The sequence below is a fragment of the Trachinotus anak genome, unplaced genomic scaffold (genome assembly GCF_046630095.1).
Source record: "Trachinotus anak isolate AG129_WGS33_773 ecotype Australia unplaced genomic scaffold, CSIRO_AGI_Tana_v1 ptg000005l, whole genome shotgun sequence".
NCBI lineage: Eukaryota > Metazoa > Chordata > Actinopteri > Carangiformes > Carangidae > Trachinotus > Trachinotus anak.
In genome coordinates this window covers 16648421-16674039 of record NW_027273856.1, presented here as the reverse complement: position 1 = coordinate 16674039, position 25619 = coordinate 16648421, and the positions used below count along the sequence as shown (strand labels likewise).

General features: G+C 41.7%; 1 protein-coding gene across 4 annotated transcripts; it reads right to left on the bottom strand.

The window, feature by feature from the left end:
* Nucleotides 1–62: 62 nt before the first annotated feature.
* Nucleotides 63–24754, bottom strand: LOC139621769 (homeobox-containing protein 1-like). 4 transcript variants are annotated; one of them, XM_071478600.1, is made up of 10 exons: nucleotides 24117–24754; nucleotides 21236–21919; nucleotides 16539–16624; nucleotides 14866–14976; nucleotides 11575–11728; nucleotides 11246–11328; nucleotides 8569–8664; nucleotides 7380–7474; nucleotides 6385–6468; nucleotides 63–4865 (listed from the first exon to the last, which is right to left on the bottom strand). In XM_071478600.1, the coding sequence occupies exons 2-10, from the start codon at nucleotides 21913–21915 to the stop codon at nucleotides 4722–4724; spliced, it is 1533 nt and encodes a 510-aa protein (XP_071334701.1). In that variant the 5' UTR covers nucleotides 21916–21919; nucleotides 24117–24754; the 3' UTR covers nucleotides 63–4721. The 4 variants fall into 4 exon arrangements, with proteins under 4 accessions (XP_071334701.1, XP_071334700.1, XP_071334703.1 ...); XM_071478599.1 differs by having other exon boundaries at nucleotides 21236–21922; nucleotides 24117–24753; XM_071478602.1 differs by having other exon boundaries at nucleotides 7380–7471; nucleotides 21236–21922; nucleotides 24117–24753.
* Between the last annotated feature and the right edge of the window lie 865 nt (nucleotides 24755–25619).

Here is a 25619-nt window from a genome sequence, read left to right as displayed (position 1 = left end):
GATGCATATCTCTATATAGATTTGAGTATTTCTAACCAACAAGAGAGTAAACCCAGAAAAAATCTCATTGATATAGCTTTATTCTCTTGTACATTATATATATCATACTAAAATAAACACAAGTTAAAAAAATGAACAAAGAAACTGTACAAAAAAATGTATATATACTACATCTTAATTACAGAACAGTCTACTGTCCAAAAAAGGCACTAAATTCTGAAATGGGCAATACAGTAATTTTAAACATAACGAGATCGGAGATTGATACAACAGCATTCAGTCCTCTTTTTCGGAGCTATATTGTGATGAAGTGGATGGTGTTTCACTGGGGACACAGAAGGACATGAAGACATGTTGACCCTGACACACCACAAGAGGACACCCCTTTTAGAGTAAGCACCACCACTGGAGTATGCACAACATCAGGTGGGAAAAGCCAGTTTTTTTTATGATTAATCTGTTTCCATTTTTCTCCTGGAAAAGCACAGAATCTTTACTTGAGCACCTGAGGGTTCTTTCTTCCATCCCATAAACATTTCTGTCAAGGTTGAACTCTCACATGAAATACTGCTGGATTAGAACTTGTACTTGCTAACTGGGCCATGGCATCCCTCAAACATGAAGGCTATTCATTTAAAAGTGTCTTATACTGAGAAAAAAATCTTTAAATGCACTCTTTGTAGTCTTTTCCTTTACGCACGACTTATTTCACTATTTCTAACATACAATATTCTTTGTATGGGGAGAGATTGTCACACCAAACTCCATAGAGAAGAAATCCTTCAAGCTGAAAAAAGTAATAGTGTTTTATCAACATACTCTCAGCACTTGGCAAGTGAGTAGTATGAATCAGTTCTTAAGGGAATACTTCACCTCATGATTAAACTTTTGTTCTTAGTGTCAATGGCCAAAAACCCCTTGGTTCTTCCTCTTCCAGTTTCATAAGTTCTTCAGTTCTTTTACAGTTCCACATATGGAACACAATTACAATTTGTTTCCAATTACTTCAATAGTAGGACAATGGAACATATTGTATTTTTTATACAAACCTACGTGGAGTCAGTATCTAGTAATAAATATTGTAACTGTAGTTATCACAAATGGAGCAGTTTCTCTAAGCCATATTTTATGAATTGTGCACTTATATTTGCAAAAAGGAAGTAAAATGCTAGATTTCCCTATGAAGTTTGGTGTGACATTTTACAGAGAGAACAGCACATACTGGGGCTTTGATTTAATATGATATGGTGACTGAAGCATCTATACTGAAATGTTTTACTTTTTTTTTTTTTTCAAACCAGCCCCTCTATCGTATGCTGGACGTTTGTCTTTTCAAAGGAAGGCTTGGGGGAGGGAAGGTTACATTTCAAGCTTAGTCAACAGCAATAATTAAATTTCATAAGGTGCATCATTTTCATCTTTCACAAAATAGCTTACGAGCTCAGACACAAGCGGGGAGACTGTTGTTCAGTCAAATAAACAATGACACAAAAGAAAAAAAAAACAAACTTAAATGATAATAGAAAAATAAGTCAGGAGAAATTAAAAAGCATGAATAACAATAAAAGCATGTTTCATTTCAAAAACATATGTCATTCTTTTTTGTACATTACCATAAAAAATGAGTATAAATACATATTGTTTTTTTATCATTCAACCCTTTCTTTTAGAAACACAGGTCCCAGTACTGAGTCACTGTATCACAGCTTCACACATCTGGAAGCGGTAGAATTAAATAGAGTTTTATTAGACTACAGCCCAGGGCTAGAAGCAATTCTACTAGCAGGATCCAGATACCAGATTATTTGACACCAGAGTCCATGTCTGACAATTTAAAACATGAGGGCCTGCATGAGGTTTCTTGCTTTGTTTAATCCTGCTTTGTAGAATATTTTCCCAGTTCTCCAAAATCATCAATAAGGCAGGGGTTCCTTTCAGGAAATAGTTTGACATTTCAGGAAATGCTTATTTGCTTTTTTGCCAAAGGGTCACTGCCACTCTTAAGTTCATATGCTAAATGTGAAGCTAAAGCACGGAGACTGTTTGCTTGGTGTAGCACAAAGATTGGAAACTAGCTAGGCTCCGTCCAAATGTAAAAAGAAAAACCCACCTACTATTACTTCTACAGCTCATTATTTATCATTTTATATGTTGTAAGTTTAATCCATAACAAAAAATTTATTGTAAAAACAACAAATTGTGGTTTTCCAGGAGTTATGTGTGGCTAGCTAAATGTTTAGCTACAGCCAGGAGACATAGTTTAGCATAAAGACTGGAAGTAGGAGAAAATACTTAGCCTACCTCTGTCCAAGAGTGAAATATATGTGTTTACTAGCAGCTCAAAAGTTTACTAATTAACACAATATATCTTGAGTTTAAGTATATAAATGACACAGGAAGTCACTGTGCATGGCCAAAAACAGCTTTAGCATGTAAACACCCATAAAACCACAACTTGTCATTTTTACACCTCATTTTTTGTACAGCTTTAATAAAACAAAATACAACATGTTAATTAGTTATCTTAGCTTTAGAGGTGCTAATAGGTACATTTTTATTTACCTTCGGACTGAGCTAGGCTAGCCGTTTTCCCCTGCTTACCGTCTTTGTGCTAAGATACGCTAATCTAATGGTCTCCTGGCTCTAGCTTCATATTTAACGTACAGAGATGAGAGTGGCATTAATCCTCATACCTAACCCTCGGCAAAAAAGTGAATACGTGTCCCGAAATATTCAAACTATTTTTTTCATTGTACTCACCCTAAAATAAAATTTGAAGATATCAGTCTTAGACTAACAAAGCACTAACACTTAAAATCAGTGATCCCCCAAAAGATGGACTTACACTTTTAAGGAACCCATCACATAATCTCTGCTTATGACTTTACAATGACCTTCAGTCAAAGATGGTTTTGGAAAATTTCCACCCAGGGCAAGAAAAAAAAGAAAGAAAAATAGTGGGTAATAATTTCCCATATAACCACTTTAAGTGTCTTTGATTCTGATTCCCTTCAAAGTGGTGCTTTGACCATTGAGGCTTTAGAGGTGTAATAAAAACAAAGACCGCCTCAGAAGTTATTCTGATATACCCTTAACAATTTCCAGTGTGGATTTAATCTAATTTGATACCACTGATATTAAAAACAAATCTTCTGAAAGCACATTCTTTAGGCTATTATAAAGAGGCAGCGTCACAGAACAAGTAGTAAATAGCTTAGGGGTATTTTATCATTATGTCTGACTGCTAATACCTATCTTTACTGACACAGGCCTGCTGTAGTGTCAAGCCCACATACGACGCCACACCGGCTTCAGAGGCATTCACTGAACGTGAGAAAACAACTACACACGCCAAAGGAGTTAGTAGAAATCGCTTTGGATGAACATGAACACCATTCTCAGATCAGTCTTAGCTTAGCCTCTTAGCTTTTCGCTCCCAGCATCTTTTCCTTTGGCATGGATGACAACAAAGCACAATTCCCCTTATTAGATAGCTTAAGTTTGCTTGATTATCACATTGACCCTAAATTGATTCTCACAGCCTCGAGTACTTAACAATAGCGTCACCGGGAAGCTAAATACCAAGGCAAAATGATTGTATATCCAGTTGGCATTTTGGACTAAAAACAGAGAGAAATGCAAGAAGTAACATCACTGCTGCTGTTGGATATAAACCTTTACATGGATCTGGTATTTTTTAATGTGTACTAAAAAGTTTATTGTTCCTTGAGAGGAAATAAACTTCAAAAACCTGCTGTATGCGGCAAAAAGTAAAGGTAGCTGTCTGTAGGAAATTAAGGCTATTTGTTTTTCAAGGTTTTCATCCAACAGCAGCTCTACTGTAGGAGAACAAAAGGCCATTCCACTGAGGAACGTTAACTATAGAGGGTGAAGACAGTGACTGGACAGTTCTGTCTGCCGATATGATCCTTTCTGACAGCCTCAGTGCCAGAGAGGGAGAGAACAAAAACTCTCTCCATCCATCTTTCCCAAGACGATGGCTGGAGGCCGCTCTTTCTGTGAATTGCACAATGAAGGAGGTGAATTCTGAGGGGTAGGTAGGTAGGTAGGTAGGTAGGTAGGTAGATACCACACCATGAGGTGAGTGTGACTGAGAACCATAAGAACCATATATATATTATATATACAGTACACGTTATTTTTCTGAGGTTGACGTTGAGGTGAGATAGACTGAGGATCGGCTCAGACAACCAGGCTGGAGAGGGAGGGAGAGGGGGAGTGAGGAAGAGGAAAGGGAAGAGGTATCCTGTGAGGAGAGAGTGTATTGAGGGAAGAGAGGGGAAGTTCCCCAGAGACACAAACCCAGACAAGAGCCACCGTTTTAGGGGGTTACAGGCCTGGATTTCCCCCTTTTCTACTGTCCACATTTTCGCAGAGATCAGAGGACATAGAGTGACCCAAATCCACAAGCTGTGTCAATATACTGGGTAGGGTGGGGTGAGGGTAGTGGGTAATTACTGTTTACATGGACTTTGTGGGAGGGGGGAAGTGGAGGAGGGAAGCCGAGAGAGAAGGAACGGTTGGTGGGGGGGAGGGCTGGCTGAGAGACAGATTCAGAAGGTTTACTAAGTAGCATTATTATAGTCTCTTTTTTTTTAGTCCCCACCCCTATTTCCCACCTTGTCTACTCCTCCTTCCCTTTCTCCTCTCGACTCTGTCGTTTCTCTCGGCTGCTTCCTCCATCCCAGTTCCTGTGCTGTTCATTCGTCCTCCAGGGACTCCGTCTTGATGTCGTTGGGGACCCCTCCGGTTCTGGACAGGGCCAGGATGGTGTGGTTGACAGCAGCCATCTCCACAGCGAGAGAGATGGGGTCCTGGTGCTCGTTGTGCGCTGCACTGTCATCCTGACACAGGGAGGGCAGAAAGCACAGCGGCGGTTCAGAATGGGTCCAGTTCCAGGAAAACGTCTGCCTCCACTACAGACGGACTTATGATTTCACCTGCACTTTTTTTTCCTGCTTAATTTTTGCCATCATGTTGACCAACTAACCATTCAACTGTCCAATCATAGCTCAGCAACCGTGACCAGGCACAGCAGGCCGGTAAAGCTTTGGATTTCTCTACATGAGGAAACAGTGCGGACTGTCTGTGAGGCTGCAGTAAGAAAGCTACTCTGCTTTTAAAAAAGCTTAGAGGGTGCTGTCTGTTTCGAAAACAAACCAAAAAAATGTTGAAAAAAGTGTAAGGAATGTGTTTATCTCCTCTAACGCAAGCTTCAGTCGTTAGCATGTCCTTCTTACTAGCTTACTATCTACAATAGTAGCCAAGCATTACTTACAAGACCAGGAAGCTTTTTATACTACATCAGTCTGTGGGGCTACAGCTTATGTTAGACAGTAGGTGTAGTTTTTGCCACTATGCAGGGGCTAGTCCTGGATGTTATTTGAAGCTTAGGCTAATGCTAGCAGCTCAGTTTTCCTCTTTAATGAAATTGGGGGATGTTTACACTCCAGTAACCCCAGCTAACGCCAGGACTTGTTAGCTAAACTTGATTGCTAGGGTGGTTAGGTTTGCAAAACTCATTCTAAAAGCCTTTTATCCTCTAATGTTAGCAGTGTAAACACATGTAAGCTAAGCAGCCAAACAGGTTTATATCAGAATGTAATGACAGCCTAATCTTAGTATTTAAGTTGTTATATTTTTAGGGCTTAGTTTCTCAACACTTTAGTACAAAAGGAATTTTTTGAATTTGGTGGGTGAGGATCCTGACTTTTTTTGCACAGTACATACAGCTCATTCATTTAGCATTATATCATGTAAACTACTGGTCAAAAGTGTTAGAGCAGCTCCATTTCTATAATTCAATGCCTCAGTGTTTCTGAAATTAAAGCACAGAACAAATAAATAATTGGAAAAAACAAGGAATCATAGAATCATCTTTTTGAACTAAATTTAATCGCAATTTTTGACCCAATTTTTTTTTAAAGCAGTTTACCACTTACCTTTGTACCATTTATGGTTATTCACTGGACTTGACATACTTACTTTCTAATATAAACTGGAACAATTTGAGTGGTAGTGTCTGTAGCTATCAAGGGTATATTTAAGACCCATCTTTTTCTAAAAGAAGGCAAGTTAACATTAATGTAATGTTAGCTTAATTAGCAAGCTGATAAAATGTATTATTGACAGTTGTCATTACAGCCAGAAGAAACGTCAACAGTTGGCAGCTACGATGAGAAGCTGCTTTCAGCAAATTATTTTGGATTAAAAGTGAAGAAAAATTTCAAGCTGAGATCACAGGCCTCAGAAAATGTGTGAGCAACGACATCAGGCATCAAACTGACTTTTAAGTGATGTGACCTCTGGTTACTGTAAAGTAATCAGAGAAACCCATTCTGACATGTTTCTGAGTGGGGGTACCTGCGTTGGTGAGGTGGGCTCCAGTCGGTAAAGGCCAAACGGTCGGCTGAGAGGTCTCTTGTCAAAATAGGGCAGGTCACAGGCCTGGAGGTATTTCAACAAGCAGGATGACTCTGTTAGTTAGGCAGCATTTGAAAGTCTAAATCCAAGTTTAAATACTTCAAAATACACAGAATTACTTCTCTTCTGTCTTTGGTTCATCGTGTTATTTGACAGATTAAATGTATCCAGTCTTCATCACTCATTAGCTGCACCAGTTCATTTTAACCCGCTTTCTTTTTTTTTTTTATTTACTCCAGCAGCCTCCACTGAAGGGTCCATGTTCGCTTGCTGTGCAATCAAGAGTAAAGCTAGAGGGCTTAAAGGGAAACACAGTCTTCATCTGTAGGTTTCGACAATAACATAGAGCATCGCTTCTCTCCATTGCTCCAGCTTAGTTTCCATTGGTTACAGAAAAGAAAGAGAAGAGAGTCAGCTTTTGTTAATTAATGTGCCCTGAGCAATAGTTCCTCACTAAAATACAGAACTTTATGTGCTTTCTATATTTGGGGAAGGATACAATCAGAGCTCATGATCAGCAGTGCAAACGGTTTGTGTCTTTTTGTGTGAATTTGTGAACGACAGGTCCCAGTGACACCACAAACTGCTGGTTTCAATTAACACAATTTCAACCAGAGAGTGCGAAACAAATCAGTAAAGTCAACGGATGTATTGTTTAGTTGGAATGAAGCACATGTAAAATGTATGATCACATGGCCACGACTAAAGACTGGAACACTGAGTGTTGTCTGAGAACAAGGAGCCTTTTGCCAAGGGACTGGTGGGAATGGTTGGCAATAATAAAATATGAATGAATAAATAAAAATTGAGACACAGTACAGTAGAAAATGAAGACATAAAGCTGTAAAACTCTCCTCAGACCAGTGGTTTTCACAATCATCTGGAACATAAATCTGGTTTTATGTGTCTTTTGGGATCTTTAATCACTCCTTTACCTGCTCTGAGAAGTCATTCCCGTCGATGTCGTCGCTGTTGGAGTGTCCTCCTGGACTCTGGACGTCTATCCCGTGACTCTCCAGGATTGTGGCTTCTTGGAGGAAGAGAATGACTTGTTAGATTTAAGAGGCACCTGAACCCACATGGGTACCTCTGTAGTTACCAAGGCCTCCGAGAAGAGACTGTGGAGAGGCTGAGCTAATGTGAAGAGATACAAATTATGGTTTGATTTAATATAAATAACCACTACATTGGAACAGAAAGTGCATAAAATATATTATTATTATCATTATTATTATTATTATTAGTAGTAGTAGTAGTAGTACTAGTTGCTGTTGTTTTTTCACCAATAAAATAAAAACATTTAAAAAGAAAGTGCATGAAAACAAGATAGAAAGTGAGCAGAGCAGTCAAAGCTTTTAACTAAATGACTCAATGGTGTAAATAGCTACAAAGTAATGAATTAACTATTAAAATATTTAGGTGAAATAAAGGGTAAAACGCTACAAGTAAATGAAATCTCTTAATTCTGTCACTGGTAGCAGTGAAACTTGACCTCGACAGTTCAACTGTTTGAGTAAACTACAGGAATAACATCCACGTTTACATAATTCATTGCTATAAATAACACCCACTTAATACATTAAACACACACACATCTGGAACTTGGCCGATGGTGCAGATGAACTTAAGCTCACATCCGACAGGACTGTGGGGTTATAGATGCCTACAGATGACCACACATTAGCACTGATGTTGCTCAAATGATGCTGAGTGTCATCAGTGTGTTGTCGTCTCCTCTGCTCTGCCCTTTGTCCTGCAGGTAGTGGAGGTTCTACTTCACACATATAACTGGAGTGTTTTCATTTCCCAGCAGTCATGGGGATTCTTCACCAGACAGCAGGTGACTGATGAACAAATCATTAACCTCATTATAGTGATGAATGACTTCATGGTGAGCCATTCAATACATAAGAGCAATGTTATAACTGCTGTTATCAATTGCACCAATCACCAGAAAAAATTCCTTGTATGTGAAAACATACTTGGCAATAAAACTGATTCTGATTCTGATTCTGATTAAATATAAAATAGTCACGTTAACTCAAAGGATGTAATTAAATGTGCAGGGTGCTGCTATCAAACGTCTCAGTGGATATCTGTGGTCTCTCCACAAAGCCACATTACCAATGTTAGCCCGTCTCTTGATCTCCTTGCGACGATTGGCGAACCAGTTGTAGACTTTCAGGGAGGTGACCCTTTCCAGATCAGACAGCTTCTTCCCTGAAACAGATCACATGACAATCCCATCACTCACTGCATCTTGTATCACTTCAGTCTCCTCCACAGTCATGATGGTGGGCGAGTTTTTTTGTGCTCCCTGAAGCTGTGAATTGTACTTTCATAAACAAAACTGCTTTATAACTGATGGTGTTTAAAGAGCTGCTGAAAGGAAATCATTTGATTCTTTTGCATAAGGAGCAGATCACACAACAGATGTGGCACAGATGTTTGCTTTGTAAAATTCAGATTAAGTTTGAAAGACAGTAGATCTGAAACTCTGCTACTGTCCAGAAGAAAGTGGTGGAGTGGTGACAAAGATGGAGCACACAGTGTGACACGAGGAACTGCTGCGTCTTTGTTTTCACTGAAACATGGTGACACAGCAACATTCAGGACACGTCCATCGAGCTGGACGGGCTGAGCTGCTGTCTGCTGGGACTCGTGGCAGTGGACAGTGTGTGTCCTCTGCAGATGTATTTTAAAATCGTGAATGAATATGACCAGCAGAGGGACAGCACCCCGACAGATGTTTCACCATCGCCGGTGACAACGGCTGCTCGATTATGGCAAAAATCATAATTATGATTACCTTGATCAATATTGAGATCAAGATTATTTAAATGAGTGCTGTGGCACAAAAATCGTTTTATTTCGATTATCTTTCATAATCGTTGGAAGTCAAAAATCGCGATTGAAAATAAAATTAGACTGATCTCACAGCCCTAGTGGTGACCTTAATCGTGCATATTTAAAGACAGTTTCCACCATTGTGTTAAGTTTGCTACAGGAGGAGAAAATACACAGGGTGTTTTACTCCGAGGGCAGAAACACTGGCTGAGCGGCGGCTGCGGAACATCTTGGTTTTATTTATTTTTTTGTCGCTCATGTTAACAGGTTAGAACGGGCACGCTGCATCTCACCTACTTTTTACAGGTGACACGTGCATCTCCCAGAGAAAATAGACAGAGAAATGACCTGTTGATGTCATACTGACATCATACCAGCAACATTACACAAAACGGACACCTTCCCCTATAAATATGTCTATGTCGCGGCTAAATCTGAACATCGGAGACATGAGAAAATATAAATGTTTTTTAACCATTTTAGCAGCTGAATGTGGAGCCAGCAGCATTTTAGTCACACTTTCTGTCAAAAATAAATCAGAATTTAATCTATGATGAAAAGAAATCCAACATTTAAGTAGCCTGCAAAATCCATGCAGAAACATAGGGCTGGAAGTAGAAGCAACGCAGCAGACACACAGGCAGTGTGTTCCCAGTGTTACCCTGAAGACTGTGTGCTGTCTGAGGGCCATGAGGAACGACATTTAGTCGAACATATGAGTGGAAATAACAATAACCCTGAACCTGAACCGGTGAGTTTGATGTCAGAGATAAAAGGCTGATAGATTATGAGGGTTGTGTAGATAGAGACAGTTTCCATGGTAATTGGGGCTGTCATGATATCAGATTTTCACAACACAGTTACCGTGTACAAAAGAGTTGACAATAACCATATTATTGTGATTAATATAGAAACTATTATCGTTAATAATAATAAGGGAGGTGGAGAGAGTCTGTAACCATAACTGTGCAAAAGCAAACATATTACACTTAATGGAGAGTGAACTGTGTATTATTATTATTATTATTATTATTATTATTACGTGTATTATTAACATGATCTCTTTGAAGAAGTCCCCATCCAGGAGTCACATGAGGCAGGGAGCAGAGCTCAAACACACCTCCCTTCACCAAGATGAGAGGTTATAAATACTTCCTTCTTCCTCTGTTCTTGTACGGCACCCAGAAAGTGAGTTACCTTGTCTAATGTTCAATTTACCTTTATGGAAAAGCATTTTCTGTAGAGATTTGATATCACTAACTTTGTTCTCTCTCTGCAGAGCATCAACTGCACACGTTGAAAAGACATGAATAGAAAATAAAAAGCTCTGCATTCTTGAACCTTGGATTCCTGCCTGATCTATGGGTCTCCCTCAGTCTACCCCATTAGCCTTTAGTTTGAATCTAACAATATCAATATTTCATTTTTTAAATATCACAGTTATCGTCAGTACTGGTATACTGCGACCACCCTGATGGTTATATTCAGAATATTTGTAGAATTTAAAGGAATATTTGTCTCTAGCACATTAAGCTGTTATTCAATTACATAAAACATAATGTTAACATTATATTAGTCTTAGTTTAAACTAACTAACAAACCAAACAGCTACCACTGGTGGATGGTCCCAATTCTCCCCCACCCTCCCATCTACGCGCAAATACCTGTTTTCTGCCTGGGAAGAAATAAAGGGAAAAAAAACAAACAGCCTATTTAGTTATTTATTTTCTATTATTTATTTTTTCTCTCGCTCTCAATATAAAATTGCAAATAACTCATATCTATAGCAAAAACAAATAGCTGTCAGGTTTCTCTGTAGCAGTGTGTGTGTTTGCCATCATGTTACATTATCTTATGTTATGTTATCACTTTCTTTGCCTTTACCTTGCTTCACCAAAACAATCAAACAAAAAAAATCCATTACATTACATCTTCCAGTGTGGTGTACACATACCTGGTTTCTGAATGACAGCATTGCAGGCGTTTGCAATCTCCTCCCGTTTGGCCTCATCTGGGTACTGGTTGTCGTTGAAGTAGCTATAAATAGCAGAAGAGCCACGCTGATTAAATTAATTTCACTACACAAGGACAATGTCAACAAACCGGAGTTACTGCTGTTTGTTATGTGCTGTGTGCAGGACGACCAGGCCAATATTCAGAGTGTGTGACAAAGGCTTCACTGTCCGACTATTGTCAAGGACAGGTTGTAATGTTTCCTCAGTTCCAGGTGGAAATAAAGAGATTATGAAACAAACTCCCATTTATCATTACCCCCTCACTCACCTCTCCATCACGGCCAGGCACTCTTTCCTCCAAGTGAAGCGACTTCCTCGACGCAGCCGGAAGGTACCGGGGGCGGTGGTGAGTGGGGGCGGGGTTTGCCTCCACTCCATCTCTTCCAGGGGCATCGGAGCGGGCCGCATGTTGAGGGTGGCACCTGGGGCGGGAAGCGGCAGAATCACTGGTAAGTTACAAACGGAAGACGGCACATCTGTCAGGAAGAGTCAGGCCACAGTCGGCCTCAGGAAGACACGGGCTGCAGGTGTGCTTGTGGTTTGTAAGCAACAACAGTGCGTCTGTGAAAGTCTAAAACAGACAAAGCCCCTCCCTCCTTGAAATGTATGCGAGGATGCACGTCGCCTTATGCAAATCTCACAATACATTCTGATTATAAACTCCACTGAATAGTGCTGACGAAGACTGCGCTGCCTCATCTCGAATCATGGCCACAGCAGAAAGGGAAAAGCCACACAAAAGAATTGATTCACACTCAAACTCATAAAACCGGCAACTGGCAACTGGATATATTATGAGGACAGCAGCTCGCCCGCATTGTCACAGTGTAATCTGACACACACATTGTCAACGTTTGCCTAACTGGGTCACCCTGCAACGCTCCAGGTTATCGCAGCGGCATGAATGGGGCATCACTTTTCCTCTGCAGCAGTGACGGAGGCGTGTGTGCGTGGGCTGGGCTGGGCTGAGATGGGCCGGGCTCCGTCTGGCCATAAATAGCATAGAGCAGTTTTCCAGTGCTGACGGTGTTGGCAGGGCTCCACCAAGGAACATGCCGCAGAGGACAAGGCGTGGGATGTCTGCTGCCTGGCTATAGGTTGATACAGCACCTCCACATATATATTATATACACACACTCTTGCACACACACACACACACACTCATGATCCAAATCCAGCCTGTGGTTTTTGCTGTTAAGTTAGTGCAGTGTGGGTTTAAAGTTGAGATAATGTGAGCAAGACCCCAGCACATCATCTTTTGAGCCTGAGGTTCATTTTGTCACCAAATCTAAACTCTGATTTCTCTGGAAAACCGCTTTAAAGAAGTAGGAGTATGATACAATCAAGGTTTCAGAAGACTTGAGACTTGAACTGATTCAAGACTCAAAATCAAAAACTGGTGAAATCCTCAAACATTAAAGATTACAATGCATGTTCAATAATTTGGCCTTTGGGCCGATGAGAATTAACGGCTGTTTCATTCAGATTAATGTGGACGAACACACATCAACTCGTCCTTAACTACATCACAGAATGGACACTGTCCAGGTCGTTTGCAATAAGTCACTGATAAGATAACAGGTGATTTCACATTTATTGCCACAGTAATGTAACTGTAAGGCAGCTGCATGTTTCATATTTATCTGTTCATGGTTTGCTAGTTTCCACAGTCGTGCATTAACGAAGAGAATAAGAATTGTCTATTTTTCTCTAGCAACTACCAGTAGTGTCACCGTTACTGAGACTTATCTTGAACGATTCAGGACTGAACTTGGACTGACCAGGGCTGATATATTTGGCCAGGATATTGTGCTGCACATGCAGGGGATGGGGTAAGGGAGTCCACACTCCCCAAACGTGTTCATCAAATGCAGTCATGGAAGAGTTTGTTGCAAACAAGAACACAAATCCACTATTTGGGATTATTTTGGTTATAAAACAGACACAACCGGGGAACCGAAGGACCTCAACAAGAAAAAATTACCGTCTTCGCAAACATATAGTTTAGTTCAACAAAAAGATTCTAACACCATTTGCGAATACACCATCCTGCTGAGTTAAGCTGTGAAGACAGGCTGAACAGCTGCTGCTGAAAACTTCTAATTTGAAAAATAGACTCAGACTCCAAAACCCAACAGGAGAGAGAGAGGGCATTCAGCAGCAGCCGGGTTTTATTGCCAACATGACACACTTCTTTGACAGCCAAATATGAAAAACCATCTTACAGTCAGAGGTCCTTTTATAACCTGACCAAAACAGGATAAGACTAGTCCTTTGGCAGTATCCCCATATCCTGTTTTCCACCATCACAATGTGGGAACGACACAGTATCTCGGTTCAACCCTTCTCCTGGTGTCATTAACTTTACTCTTCTGGGAACCTTAACAGTTTCCCAGTCACAGCATGTTCTTGGTAGTTATCAGAATTTCACAATAGCTAGAACACCTCAGCCCAGGTCATCATGAGTCAGTCCCTCACATAACCTACACACACTAGCATACATTAGTCTATTATGGTGTGTATCAGCTTTCCACCAATTCTCAACCAACACTGCCTGACAACTTGAAAAAGAGTCAATGGCATCAGGTGAAGGACGCCTCTGCTCACAGAAACATGTGAGAAGACAACACGCTATTAAATAATCACGGTGCACAACCACTCACAACAACACAACTCCAACTGCCAGCTCCTATTAGCGCACACTTTGAATTACACTTCACAGGTTCATTATTTACCAACTTTAATTTTCAAGTAAGCAGAGCATTAAATGATGAATATTGGCCAAAAAAAAAAAAAGAAAAAAAACAAAAGAAAAACAGCTGATATATTCATTCAATCGTCCAACCCTACTATATATTACTGTAGCTTATGGCTAGCAGGACTTTTATATGTTGGACTATTGCAACTATTAGTTTATGTACCTAAAGGAGAGAACACTCAAAGTTTTGCTAAATGAATGATTCCCCTGCTGTTATCTTGGTACAGTAGATTCCTTCATATCCTCCAAACTGCTGCTGTTACAGTCCTGCTCTCCTGAGTCAAGGCGCTTCTGCTAACATGTTCCATGTAACATCACATCCAAGTGCACCACATTCACCACAAGATGCTAACCTCTTCCCTTTACCTCGGTGACAGTCTGAAGGAAGCTGCAGGCAGCAGAGTGCTTTCCTGCCGTGCTTCCTTTCTTTATGGAGCTGCTTCCCTGCTGGAGTCAGTGAGGCAAACTCAGCTGCTAACTTTACATCCAGGCCTCACACTCATTAACGTCTCTTCATGTGCTCAACCAGAACTGTGCAAGAGTAAAATAAAACTAGTTTCTTTGATGACCTTGATGGAGACACTGACAACTGTTTGGCCACACAAGATTCAAACTTTCAAAAGTGTTTTCATTTTGTTGCCCTCTTTTGGCGCCTGCTGCAGGTTTGTCCCTCCACATGTAGCTTCCATTATTAATATAAGATATACAAATAAATGAGACCAAAACACACACACACACACACACACACACACACACAGTCGAGACAGAGCAGTGAGGGGTAACAGACAGAGTCCGATGTACCTGGTGTGGTTTTCTCCAGCGTGTACCAGCGGTAGAAGGCCCTCTTCTTCTGCTCACTCAAGTCAGAGCCATGCTGCAGCAGCCAATGGGAGATCCTGCTCTGGCTGATGCCTGGAGAGCAGCCAAACATTGAATTACAACCGAGTGTTTTGCATCAACCCCCGGCACAATTTGTAGACAACCCTTAGAAGAAGTCAAGAGAGACAGAGTGGGGAAACTAGAGGAGGAGAGTGTTTCCTCTCCTCTCAAGCTCTGACTTTATTTCTTCTGCAGCCTTTTGTCTCTCACACAGGCTGCACACCTGCACTTGTCCATACTGTGAGGATATTGTTGAACTCAAAACTAGAGTTTGACTGATACGAGTTTGTCACTAAAACAACATTAAAAAGATCTTTGCACACCACCTGACCCACCCAGCCTATTCCTTCAAAACGCCTTCTATTTTATTTTTATTTATTCATTTATTTATTTTACAAAAACGATCAGGAAACACTGAGCAATAAATAATTAAAATAAAATTTGCTATGTAATTTCAACCCGTTGGCAGCTTCTACAGACATGCAGTCTGTGCAGAGGAAACACTTGTATTGTCAGTTGATAAGAACCTGATTGTCACTGACGGTTGTGAACTGGTTTGTGCTCTTCAAGTCAACAAACTGTGTCGGGTGAATGCAGGCAAAATATGGTTGGAGAGGGTCCTCAGAGGCAGAAAGAAAAAAACGTTCTATTTTCCATGTGCAAAAGGTGACACAATGTAAAAAAAAAAAGTCAATGTTTTAGTCAAAGGATGTAACAACTTGGAAAATGTAACATTTTCCAAGTTGTCAGTTTTGTCTGAATAATTGACTTGTCTTCCGTATTTTAATTTGACATGTGCTTTGTGCTTATCAATAGATTTTTGGGGTTTTCATAAATAGTCATTATCATTACTGATGTTTTTTTTTCCCTTTGAATTAGGATTTTTCCTACGATTAGGAGAAATTTATCATTCACAACTTCAGCGAATTTACAGTCCAGTGTCCTACAGTCTATAAATTCTCATCTTATATCTATAACACTCTTAGTTCATCATCTGTGAAGTTAAATATCAGAGTAACACTCAGAGAAATAAAAAGGTCATAACTTGGTTATAAAAAGCGTCTCTCCTGATTGGCTCTCAGTGAGGAGGTTACAGCAGCATCTGGTTCACTGGTAGTTTATCTAACATTCAGCACAGGAGCAGCAGAGACAAGCTGCCCTTCATTTCCCTCACTCGTCTCTTTTTCCACTACAGTTACTTGGTGTTGTCAGGTGATTTAAAGCCAAGACTCAGTTTGTAAAAGTTTACAGGGTGTCGTGATGTTATCTTGCTTTGCTCTGTGAACAATGACGCAGTTAAAAAACAAAAAAAAAAAAAAAGAGAGATGCAGCTCAGATGCTTCTGAACTGCTGATTTTAATCATCAGTGTTTAGATGGAACCTTAACAAGCGATAATGTGACGTGTCCAGTAGAGAATCAGCCTTTCCACACGAGTCAGTAGAAACACAAACTGCTTCACATACAAATGTAACTTTAACTTAAAAAGAAGAACATTGAACAATCAACACGTGAATGAAAGGCAAAATGACAGTATGTTAGCGACAGAAAATCAACATCGCTCCATAGAGTGTCAGTTTGTGTGTCTGCTACTTACCAGTGACTTGTGCCACAACTGCCTGAGAGATCCTCCTGTTCCCCAGGAAGGCTTTGATCTCCTCTTTCACCATACTGCTGTCCCTCCTGCAAACACACACAGCACAACTGAGAACACAGCAACACACTTTAATGCACCGTCAGCAGCTAAATCTGGAGGAGCAATGTTTTACTTCACAGGGACACACGTTACAAAGGACCACTGCATTTTTATGAGTTCAGTCAGGTGCAGTGAAACCTAACTGACAGACTCACATCACAAAGATCTGCAGCAGGGATTAATGCACAGAGGACTGCGGGTGGCCAGAAGTACAGCTTTTTTTTTTCATGTTCGATCCTGGTGCGAGCTGCTGTAGCATCATTTACCAAACATTAACATGTTGTGCTCTTCTTCTATTGATGCTCCTTTATTTAAGTTTCACTGACCGAAGCTTTTGTTTCACACCATATAATCAAATGTGTTTTTATATTGTTCCTATTTGTGAAAGAACTATTAAACCAAAGCTCCACTTTAATCTGAGCTGCATTATCTGTTATTATTCTGTTTTTTCACAGCTCCCACACACATCAGCGCTGCACTTCAGAGGAACACAAAGGCGATGACTCTATGAAATAAAATTAATTGAACCACAATCAAACGATCTGTATTTTCCAAATGTATTTGGCGGACATGTTCCCACTATCTCAGTCCTCAGCGGGGGAAAAAAAAAAAAAAAAAACATGCAGAGACTTGCAGGAGTGGAGGGTGGGGAGCGAACATGTGCAGTCACACAGTGTACCCACCCTGCTTTCTGGCTTCAAGCCCAGTTCCCTCCCCTATACATACACAATAACACACACATACATACACACTCATGCACCAACAAGCTTATAGCTGTCTTGGCTTAACTCCTCATGCTGGTACAGATTGTGAACACCTGTCTTGTGCTGACTTATCCATACTAATAGTGCATACTTTTTTTTTCTTTTTTTTTTTTAAACACAGGAAGGCGTCTACACCACCCAACTTTTAACAGCACCGCTGCTGCAACCATACAATCACAGCATCCTTTGAACCAGCCAGTATCCCAGACTCGCACAGTCAAAATGGAGATGGCATCAAAGTCCTGAGCGCTCTTCCGAGCACATTTCTGAAATGAAATGAAAATGCGTCACGACTCTTGACATCCAGCATCAATATCCTCCACACCAGCCTCTTGCGGCGCAGCTAAAATTAGAGCTCAAAAAACGCTGCTTGTATCGACACCAGTGAATCAATGTAGCACAAGCTGCTGTACAAGACTGGAGGAGGAGTGGGAAAGTGGAGGAGGGAGGAATAAGGCAGGGAGCAGGGGGGCAGGAGGGGGGCAGGGATGGGGTTGGATGCCAGCTCAAAGGCCGAACCCCTGCAGGGAATGAAATGTGCACTTAAAAGTGAGAAAAAAAAATCAGAAGGGCACCGTGGAACTGTTGACAAGCTGAAACCTCGTGTCACACCCCCGCAGCCCCGCTGAGCAAGACGCTGGAGAGTCCTACAGGCGAGGGAGAGAGAGAGAGGAAGAGGGCTTTTGAACGCTACTTAACTTCTCGGGCTGTCTAAAGAGGACATGTAATTTAATGCAGAGGCAGCGTGAATGAGCAATGGGACAGCCAGTGCAGCGCTGAGGATAGAGCCCGAACTCTAAATGCCTATTCTTCCTCTGACTGGGCAGCTGGAAGGCAGCGGGAGCCACAGCAGCAGGAGGAGCGGACTAATGTGTTAAGTGCCTAGAAGAGGAGAGGAGGTGGCTAACGTGTGGACTGTGATAGATTATGAACACTGAAGCTGTCAGAGTAATGGGCCTAAGTAACGTCTGACATGATTTCTACCGTCAGTAGTTTCCTCTAATGTCACTGGATGTTACTTTCTGTAATTTCATGTGATGTTTCCAGAGGTGCAGTCGAAAAGCTTTTCCTTCCTTCCCTCTCAGGAAATGTCATCCTGAACCAATAAGGCTTTTCCTAACATTTCCCACAGAACAACTTCCCCTTTTTTTTTTTTCATGCAATAACCTCTTTGTTGACTGTACACACAGTCTCAACAAGAGTGTCTTTATGGCTGTCTGTTATTTTTGATGCTCCATTACGGGATGTACATCTTCATGTGGTACACGCTGTTCGAGACAAATGCACTAATCACATCTGTCATGTGGTGCTGCTGTGCCGGAGAAATGGGACCGCAGGCAGCTCTCTGTAAAAGAACACTTAACCTTTTGTTTCTTCCTCTGTTTGTTCATCTTCGCTTGTCGTTCATCTTGCTGATTGTCAAAAAGTGAACAACAGATGTTCACAAACTCACAAGTGAAGTGAAGTGCACTGAAGGCTTCATCCTGCTTCTGCATCAAGTGGTGCTAAAACGATTTGCTGATTAATGGATCAGTCAATCAACAGAAAATTAATCAGCAACTCTTATTAGTTGCACTAAAGTCATTTTCCGAGCACAGCTCCAGCTTTTCCACTGTGAGGATCTGCTGCTTTTATTTGCCTCACGTGTTAATAACTGTGAATATCTGACAGAAGAAGCTGTGAAGATGTCACCTTTCACCATGTCTGTCATTTTATTATAATTACCAAACAATTATTCAATTCACTGAAAAAAACTCATCAGATTTACTGATAATGACAACAAGTTGCACGAGGCTTTATGCTGCCTACTGCTCGTGCACAGGGCCAGCTCCTATGGTTATCAGCTGACCTCTCTGCAGCTCCACCTCTTCAAAACTGTAACTTCACATCAGCTCTACATGGAGCCCAGAAGAACAGTGTTTCCATTTCCAGTGGTATTAGTTCACACTGAGCACAACAAGGGTCTGGTTGAAGATTTGTTCAAAACCCAGATATCCAGCAAACACACTGCCAGTGATAATCAGAAATGAACAACACTATCAGATAATGAGGGACAAACCAATCTGTATCTACAGTTTAACCACTTCAACACCTCAAAGGTTCCCTCCATCCCTGAAGTGACACAAAGTCTCTCCTGATTTCAGGCTACACCAACAATGATGGCCTGGACTGGACCAATGATCAGTTCAGTTCATTATACAACTGAAACTTTCCCAATAATGACAATAATTCTAACAAGACAGGAAGTCAGACTGAGACCTTTTTCAAATAGTCAAATCCTGGTGAACATGATCTGAAGCCACAGATGAATTAATCTACAAAACCTTAGCAGGTAAACCAGCCTTGGACCAGCTACTGTGTGTTTTTTCTCATTGTAAGACCAGAACAGCTACTAAAGGGACTGAATGTTCTCTCAACTGCTGTTTTTAAAATCAAGTTTGAACTCTAAACCTCATCCTTCAAGCCAACATGGACAAATAATCCTTAAACTGCTCAGAAAAAAAGCAACATCTTGCAATTATTACAATTATATAGCAGGTGGGGAAACTCCATCTGCTCATGAAGTTCATGTTATATGACCAAAAGCTCCAGAACTAAACAGAATTTGTGGTGAGATTGTTTTCTAAACATCTGTTTCCAAGGTCAAGGATGAACTTTGAATCTGCTTTTTTTTTTTTTAAATATTTGTGCACTCCAACAGCAGCTGCACACAATGAAGCTTCAGTGGAGTTTCCAGTTTGACACTATCTAATTAAGCCGGACATAAAGTGAGCTTTCTTGTGTCCTTGTCGTGGGCATTGCTGCCAATAAAGACGAATCCCTGACTCCTACCAAGTGGCCGCTGCAGCACTCAAGCTGTTCAAAATAAAACCATCTTTCAGAAAAGACGAGCTGCAGCCTTCAAGGCTGCTGTTAGAGGCACTTTTAGTGCTGCTTTCCTGTGCGCTTTATACACACCAGAAAGAACATTTTTTGAAAGGATCATGAGTGCTGTAGATATGATGACCATTCATTCATTCATTCAATCGCTGTTCATTTCATACAGCAAGAACGGCCTACTAATTTCAACCATGGTGAGACTTGAGTGAATGGAGCCTTTCACATGAGCCAAACAATACATGTACGCCGGAGACACACTGGATGTGTGGTGCGTGCGGCGCGGCTGCCGTTGCTGATCTGCTGCAGAAAAAGACGCGTGTGTTCACATGGGCTGCGTCGCTGCCGCTGGAGCTCTATCTGTCTACATAGAGTTTGCAGGATACTTGAATGTTGGATTCTCTTCATTTTTAATTAATTTCTGATTTATTTTTGACAACAAATGCCTCTAAAATGCCCCTGTCTCCACATGCAGCTGCTTAAATGTTTAAAAAAATATATTTATTTTTTCACCTTTGACATATTCAAATTCAGCCTCGACATAGAGATTATAGTGGAAGTTGTCAGTTCTGTGTAATATTGCTGGTATGATGTCAAAATGACTGTCAACAGGTCTTTTCTCTGTCTGTTTTTGCTGCGAGACACAGGTCACATGTGAAAAATACACAAAACACTGAACTTCCAGATCACGCAACACGAGAGACGTGCGTCTCACGCAGGCACTGTGTCCACAGTAATCTGTTACCGTGGGCGCCGAAATGAAAACCACAATGTTCTGCAGCTGCCACGCACACGCGAAGCATCCCATGTGTCTCCGCCCCTAAGCTATGAAACTATGAGATAACCACAATCTCAGATGACATGTGGTCTCGTATGTTCTATGTTGTACAGACTCATGTTGAACAAATGGCTCAAAGCAAAAGGTTTTAGAGCTCACTGCGTCCTGACACTACTGACCTCATCAGCTCCTCCACCTTGTCGTCAATGTCCAGGTCTTCTTCTGTGGCTTCGAACCCAAAAGCCCGTGTTGCCGCCGCACTGTTCACTGGGTATCGTGGAGGAGACAGCTTCCCGTTAGGTGTAGCAGCTAAGCTATCACGTCCATTCTGTGACAGCGCCACCAAGGAGACCGGTGATGGCAGGATAGCAGAGGGCGGTGGCGGCCCTGGAGGCGGGGAAGTGTCATAGCTGTTGCTAGGAGATGGCGAGAGTCCCCCGCCGCTGCCAAACTGCGTCTGTGTGGCGGTGGAGATTTTGGAGGTTGTGGAAGATGCGGCGGCTGCAGAGTGGTCGCCGGCGCTTCCCTCGCCACTGTTGATGGCGCTGTTGTTGCCGTTGCATGACACGGAAGAGGTGGTGGTTGCCGAGGCAGTGTTGTTATTGTTGAATGATGTGGCGGTTGTATTAGAGGCAGAGTTGTTGGTGCAGCTGTTTGCCCCGCCTACTCCGTAGGGGGACGAGGAGGAGGAGGAAGAAGAGGTGCGGCGGCCAAACTTGTCGCCATGCTCCCGGTCCAGCCGGTCCAGAGTGTCAAGCGCATGCAGGATCTCCTGCTTGGTCATGCCGGTGCGACGCAGCCGCTGCAGCAGATCTATCTGCTCAATAGTGAAGCGCGGCTCCTCACTGAACTCAGACATCCTGCTGCTGGATGAGAGACAAGACAGACAGGTTGAGAGACAGGGGAGGAATAAGAGGAGGGCAAAAGAAACAGGAAATGCAGGGGGGAAGTTAAGGAAAGGAAGTGGATGCTCAAGATCTAGAAGGGAAAAAACTGGAGAAGAGAGCGAGATAAAGAAAAGGAGGAGCAGGGAGGAAAGTCAAGCAGAAATGAGACAGATGAAGAGAGGCAAGGAGGAAATGAGAGGATTAAGTAGGAAAGAGAGAAAAGGAACACAGTTGCAGATGGGGAGAAAATGAGAATGATGGGAGAGGCAGAGAGAGGTTGGTGGAGGAGAGTTTGAGGGGGTAAAGTGGAAAGAGGCGAATGGGAAAGGAGAAAAACTGCAAGAAGAAAATAAAAAGGCAGCAGATAAGAAAAGGAAGACAAGAGTGAGAGATAGAAGTGTGAAAGAAAAAGGGGAGGGAGGGGCCGGGCATAAAAATCTGCTATTTTTGGGAACCGGCAGGCAACACACGCAGAGTGCCAGAGTCACCTTGACAGCTGATGCTATCTTAACATTCTGACTGCTGTTCTTTAAGAGCTACAATATATCCCGGCTCTGTACACCACCCACGCTGTATGTTTTTCATAAGCAATTTGCTGTGCTCAAAATCAATGCAACTGGAATCAGACTGCGGCAGATTTTCCATCTTCTGTGCCTGCCTGACCTATTCTGATATGAGAAATGGCTTAAAAGGGGTCACAAGCATTCTTCTACATCTGTGTTAGTCTAAACTGTGCAGAGGACGGGGAGAAAAAAAACTAAATGACTCCAGAGTGCATGCAGAGTTTTAAGGTTATCATAAAGGAAAGTAATATGGCAGTGGTGAATATAATCCTTTAGAGGTCTGTAACGCCAGGCTTTAAAAGAACAAGTATTTCAGTTAAGGCACAGTGGGTCAGCACTGAAATACATTACTTCTATACCACAGGATAGCTTAGCAACAATGGTGAAGATTAACTAGTCTCTTAAATTGTCATTGCAAATTCATAAGGGGCACGGCTAAAGCTGTAACTCATTATCGAGCACGGTTACACTGCAAAATCTGTCACATGGCAGAGAGATGAGCCACACAAACCCACAACATGAGCCAGAACATCTCACGAACACAAATGCACTAAGAACTACAATAGTCCGATTATGTGCTATTTTTTGAAGTCACATTGTGTGTTGCAAATAAGCAATAATTAACAATCCTGTTTAAGTATTTACCAAGTTAACTATTCACTTTGGGTCAAGCTGGTTTAACTGGTTGACACACTGAGCAGAGGTTAGCCCCTGCAGAGGAGCAAATATTCAAGCTATTATAAATGAATGCCCTAGACTGGTACAGTGTAGGTCAAATAAGAATGGCTGGACTGGAGTGTAACCAGGAGGGAGAGAGAGAGAGAGAAAAGTTTATGACTGATCCTTCTTCTGTCTAATTATAAGACAAGAGCAGCTGAAATGGGGGAGATTGTGAAGCAAACTTCCTTTTCCTCTTTCCCCCACATCCTCAGCGGGTTTAATAATAACTTTAACTCCAAGTTCAAGAACTCACAGAGGAATAAATCACAGTTTCAACATCGGTTTGTTCATCATGCAAGAAAAAACAGACGAGGTTTCCTTACCCAAGTTAAATACCGGGTGCATGCATCAGCTATTCCCACTGCAAACCAAAGTCCCGTTTCTACATTGTCCCAGTCCTAAATTTAACCATAGTCCCTGGTAACTCTTCTCCCTCCATGTGTTTTTGTTTTGCTGACTATGGGGCCTGCAGTGAGAGCACAAATCTGTCGCTCATGTCAGCGCTGCAGGCGAGCCACCAGTGATGCCAGCTTTCACGCCCTTTGCCCAAAAGCTAACGTTAGCAAATGTTTCTGTGGCAGGCGGACAATACCCAGCGTTACGGTAACTGAGCCAGCTTCCCACCCTTTTCCCCACAATCATTTTAATCTTCTCCACCACCGCTGCCGCTGACTTTATAGTGACAACAGTCCGCTGGCATCACAGGGGTTGGGGGGGGGGGGGCGGCTAACAACTTCACACAAGCTATTCTGGTAGCGGGATGATTAGCATAACATGCTAGCCATGCCAACGCTGATACTAGCTGACGTTAGCCGCTGTCGCTGGCTAGCGAACGTTTGATATTAATAACATCACTTTCAGTGTTGTAGATAGCTAAGAACATGACTTACCTCGGTTCAAATCGTCCACTTAACCATTTAAGTTTGCAACTTCAGCAAAGACCCACTGTGTCTTTTACTGCAGCCGAACAATAAAGCTATTTGATAACAGTGCCCTGTCCGACCCTTTTCCAAGGATTTCTAATCAGAGGCGAATTATTTGCCTCTCTGCTTTGTCTGTCTGACAACAGCCATATTGACAACTAACACCTCCGAGTAGCTCTGAGGGAACTGTAGTTTCACTCCCACACAGGCCTCTACCACGCGTCGGCGTTCTTCACACTAAAAACTACAAATCCCTGAGACGAGAGCGAGGGGGGAGCTGATGGCTCACTGATCTACAGTTGTCACAATAGGCGATGCAGTTTTTAATGTGGCCACAGCGGCTGGCTGCTCCTCGTAGCCCTGCCGCCGCTGCCGCTGGCCTGAGCCCGGTGACAGAGCGGTGTCTGGCACGGAGGTCACCTGTGTCCCACCTACACCCGCTGAGTAAGTGGGTTACAGGTTACATGTGTAGCTGCATCACAACTGTAAATCCGTTCAGAAATTTCCACAAAAAAAGTAGTAGTAGTTTGGAAATAAAGATGTGCTCATTTAAAAACAAATTAAGAGGGCAATTATCTGAAGGAGGAAAAATTAGATCAGGAGAATATTCAAACCAGCAGATTTGATGAAAAGAAGTTACAGTACAATGATGTACTCACAATATTATTAATTGTATAATCCATGCATGTGCATTAAGTCTGTTAATGTAAGAAACTCAAAAGTTATCGATAATAAAAGTCCCATATTTTTCTGGTCTAGTTTGAAGTTTTGATATCCATAAAAGCATATATTTTTAATTTTAGGCACCAAAATAGAAAAATGTGAAAGTTACAGTAAATTTAACCTCTGCAAATTATTTGTATTACAATTATTTTACATTAAAATAGAACCAGATGTGTTTTACAGTAGTATTTGTGGTTTTAAGCTAAAAACCACCTCAATAGAGTTTTACATCTCCTCTCTCAGGCTTCTCTCTGGAGCTCAAGTAACAACAGGTCGGTGAGCCAATCTGATTGGCTGACTGGATTCTAAATGATTAAATAAGATATAGCAGGTTTCAGGTAAACACTTAGAAAAACCAAATCCTTCAAGGTTGGATGTTGGGTCAGGTGGGCAGGGCTGGGGGTGTGGGTGAGAGTGGTGACTATTTTGTTGTGACATCACAAAGTCACAGAAGTCCTGACGGCTCATGTTAAAGCTCAGTTTCTGAATACAGGCTGTGTGCATTTCTCTGTGGATTGAGCTCTTTGATACTTTCAAAGTATTTATATAGAACCTAGACCTGCTTCATAAAAAGAAAAAATGTACATGTTCATCTCATTTTATAGAATATGGGACCTTTAACAAGGACAGCTGCCACAGGGCACCAGACTCTCACCAGCTCATTTTTTGAGATGAATAATGTTTTAGGTGTAAGCAGGCATATGTACCATCGTCTCCAAAAGCAAACCTTGCAAATGTATAGGCTTA

Coding starts and splice junctions, on each gene's coding strand:
- LOC139621769 (XM_071478600.1), bottom strand. CDS start 21,915: ATGTCTGAGTTCAGTGAGGAGCCGCGCTTCACTATTGAGCAGATAGAT. Junction 8,665..11,245: donor TGCTGTCATTCAGAAACCAG/GTATGTGTACAC, acceptor GATCTGTTTCAG/GGAAGAAGCTGTCTGATCTG. Junction 4,866..6,384: donor AGCCCACCTCACCAACGCAG/GTACCCCCACTC, acceptor TCCCTGTGTCAG/GATGACAGTGCAGCGCACAA.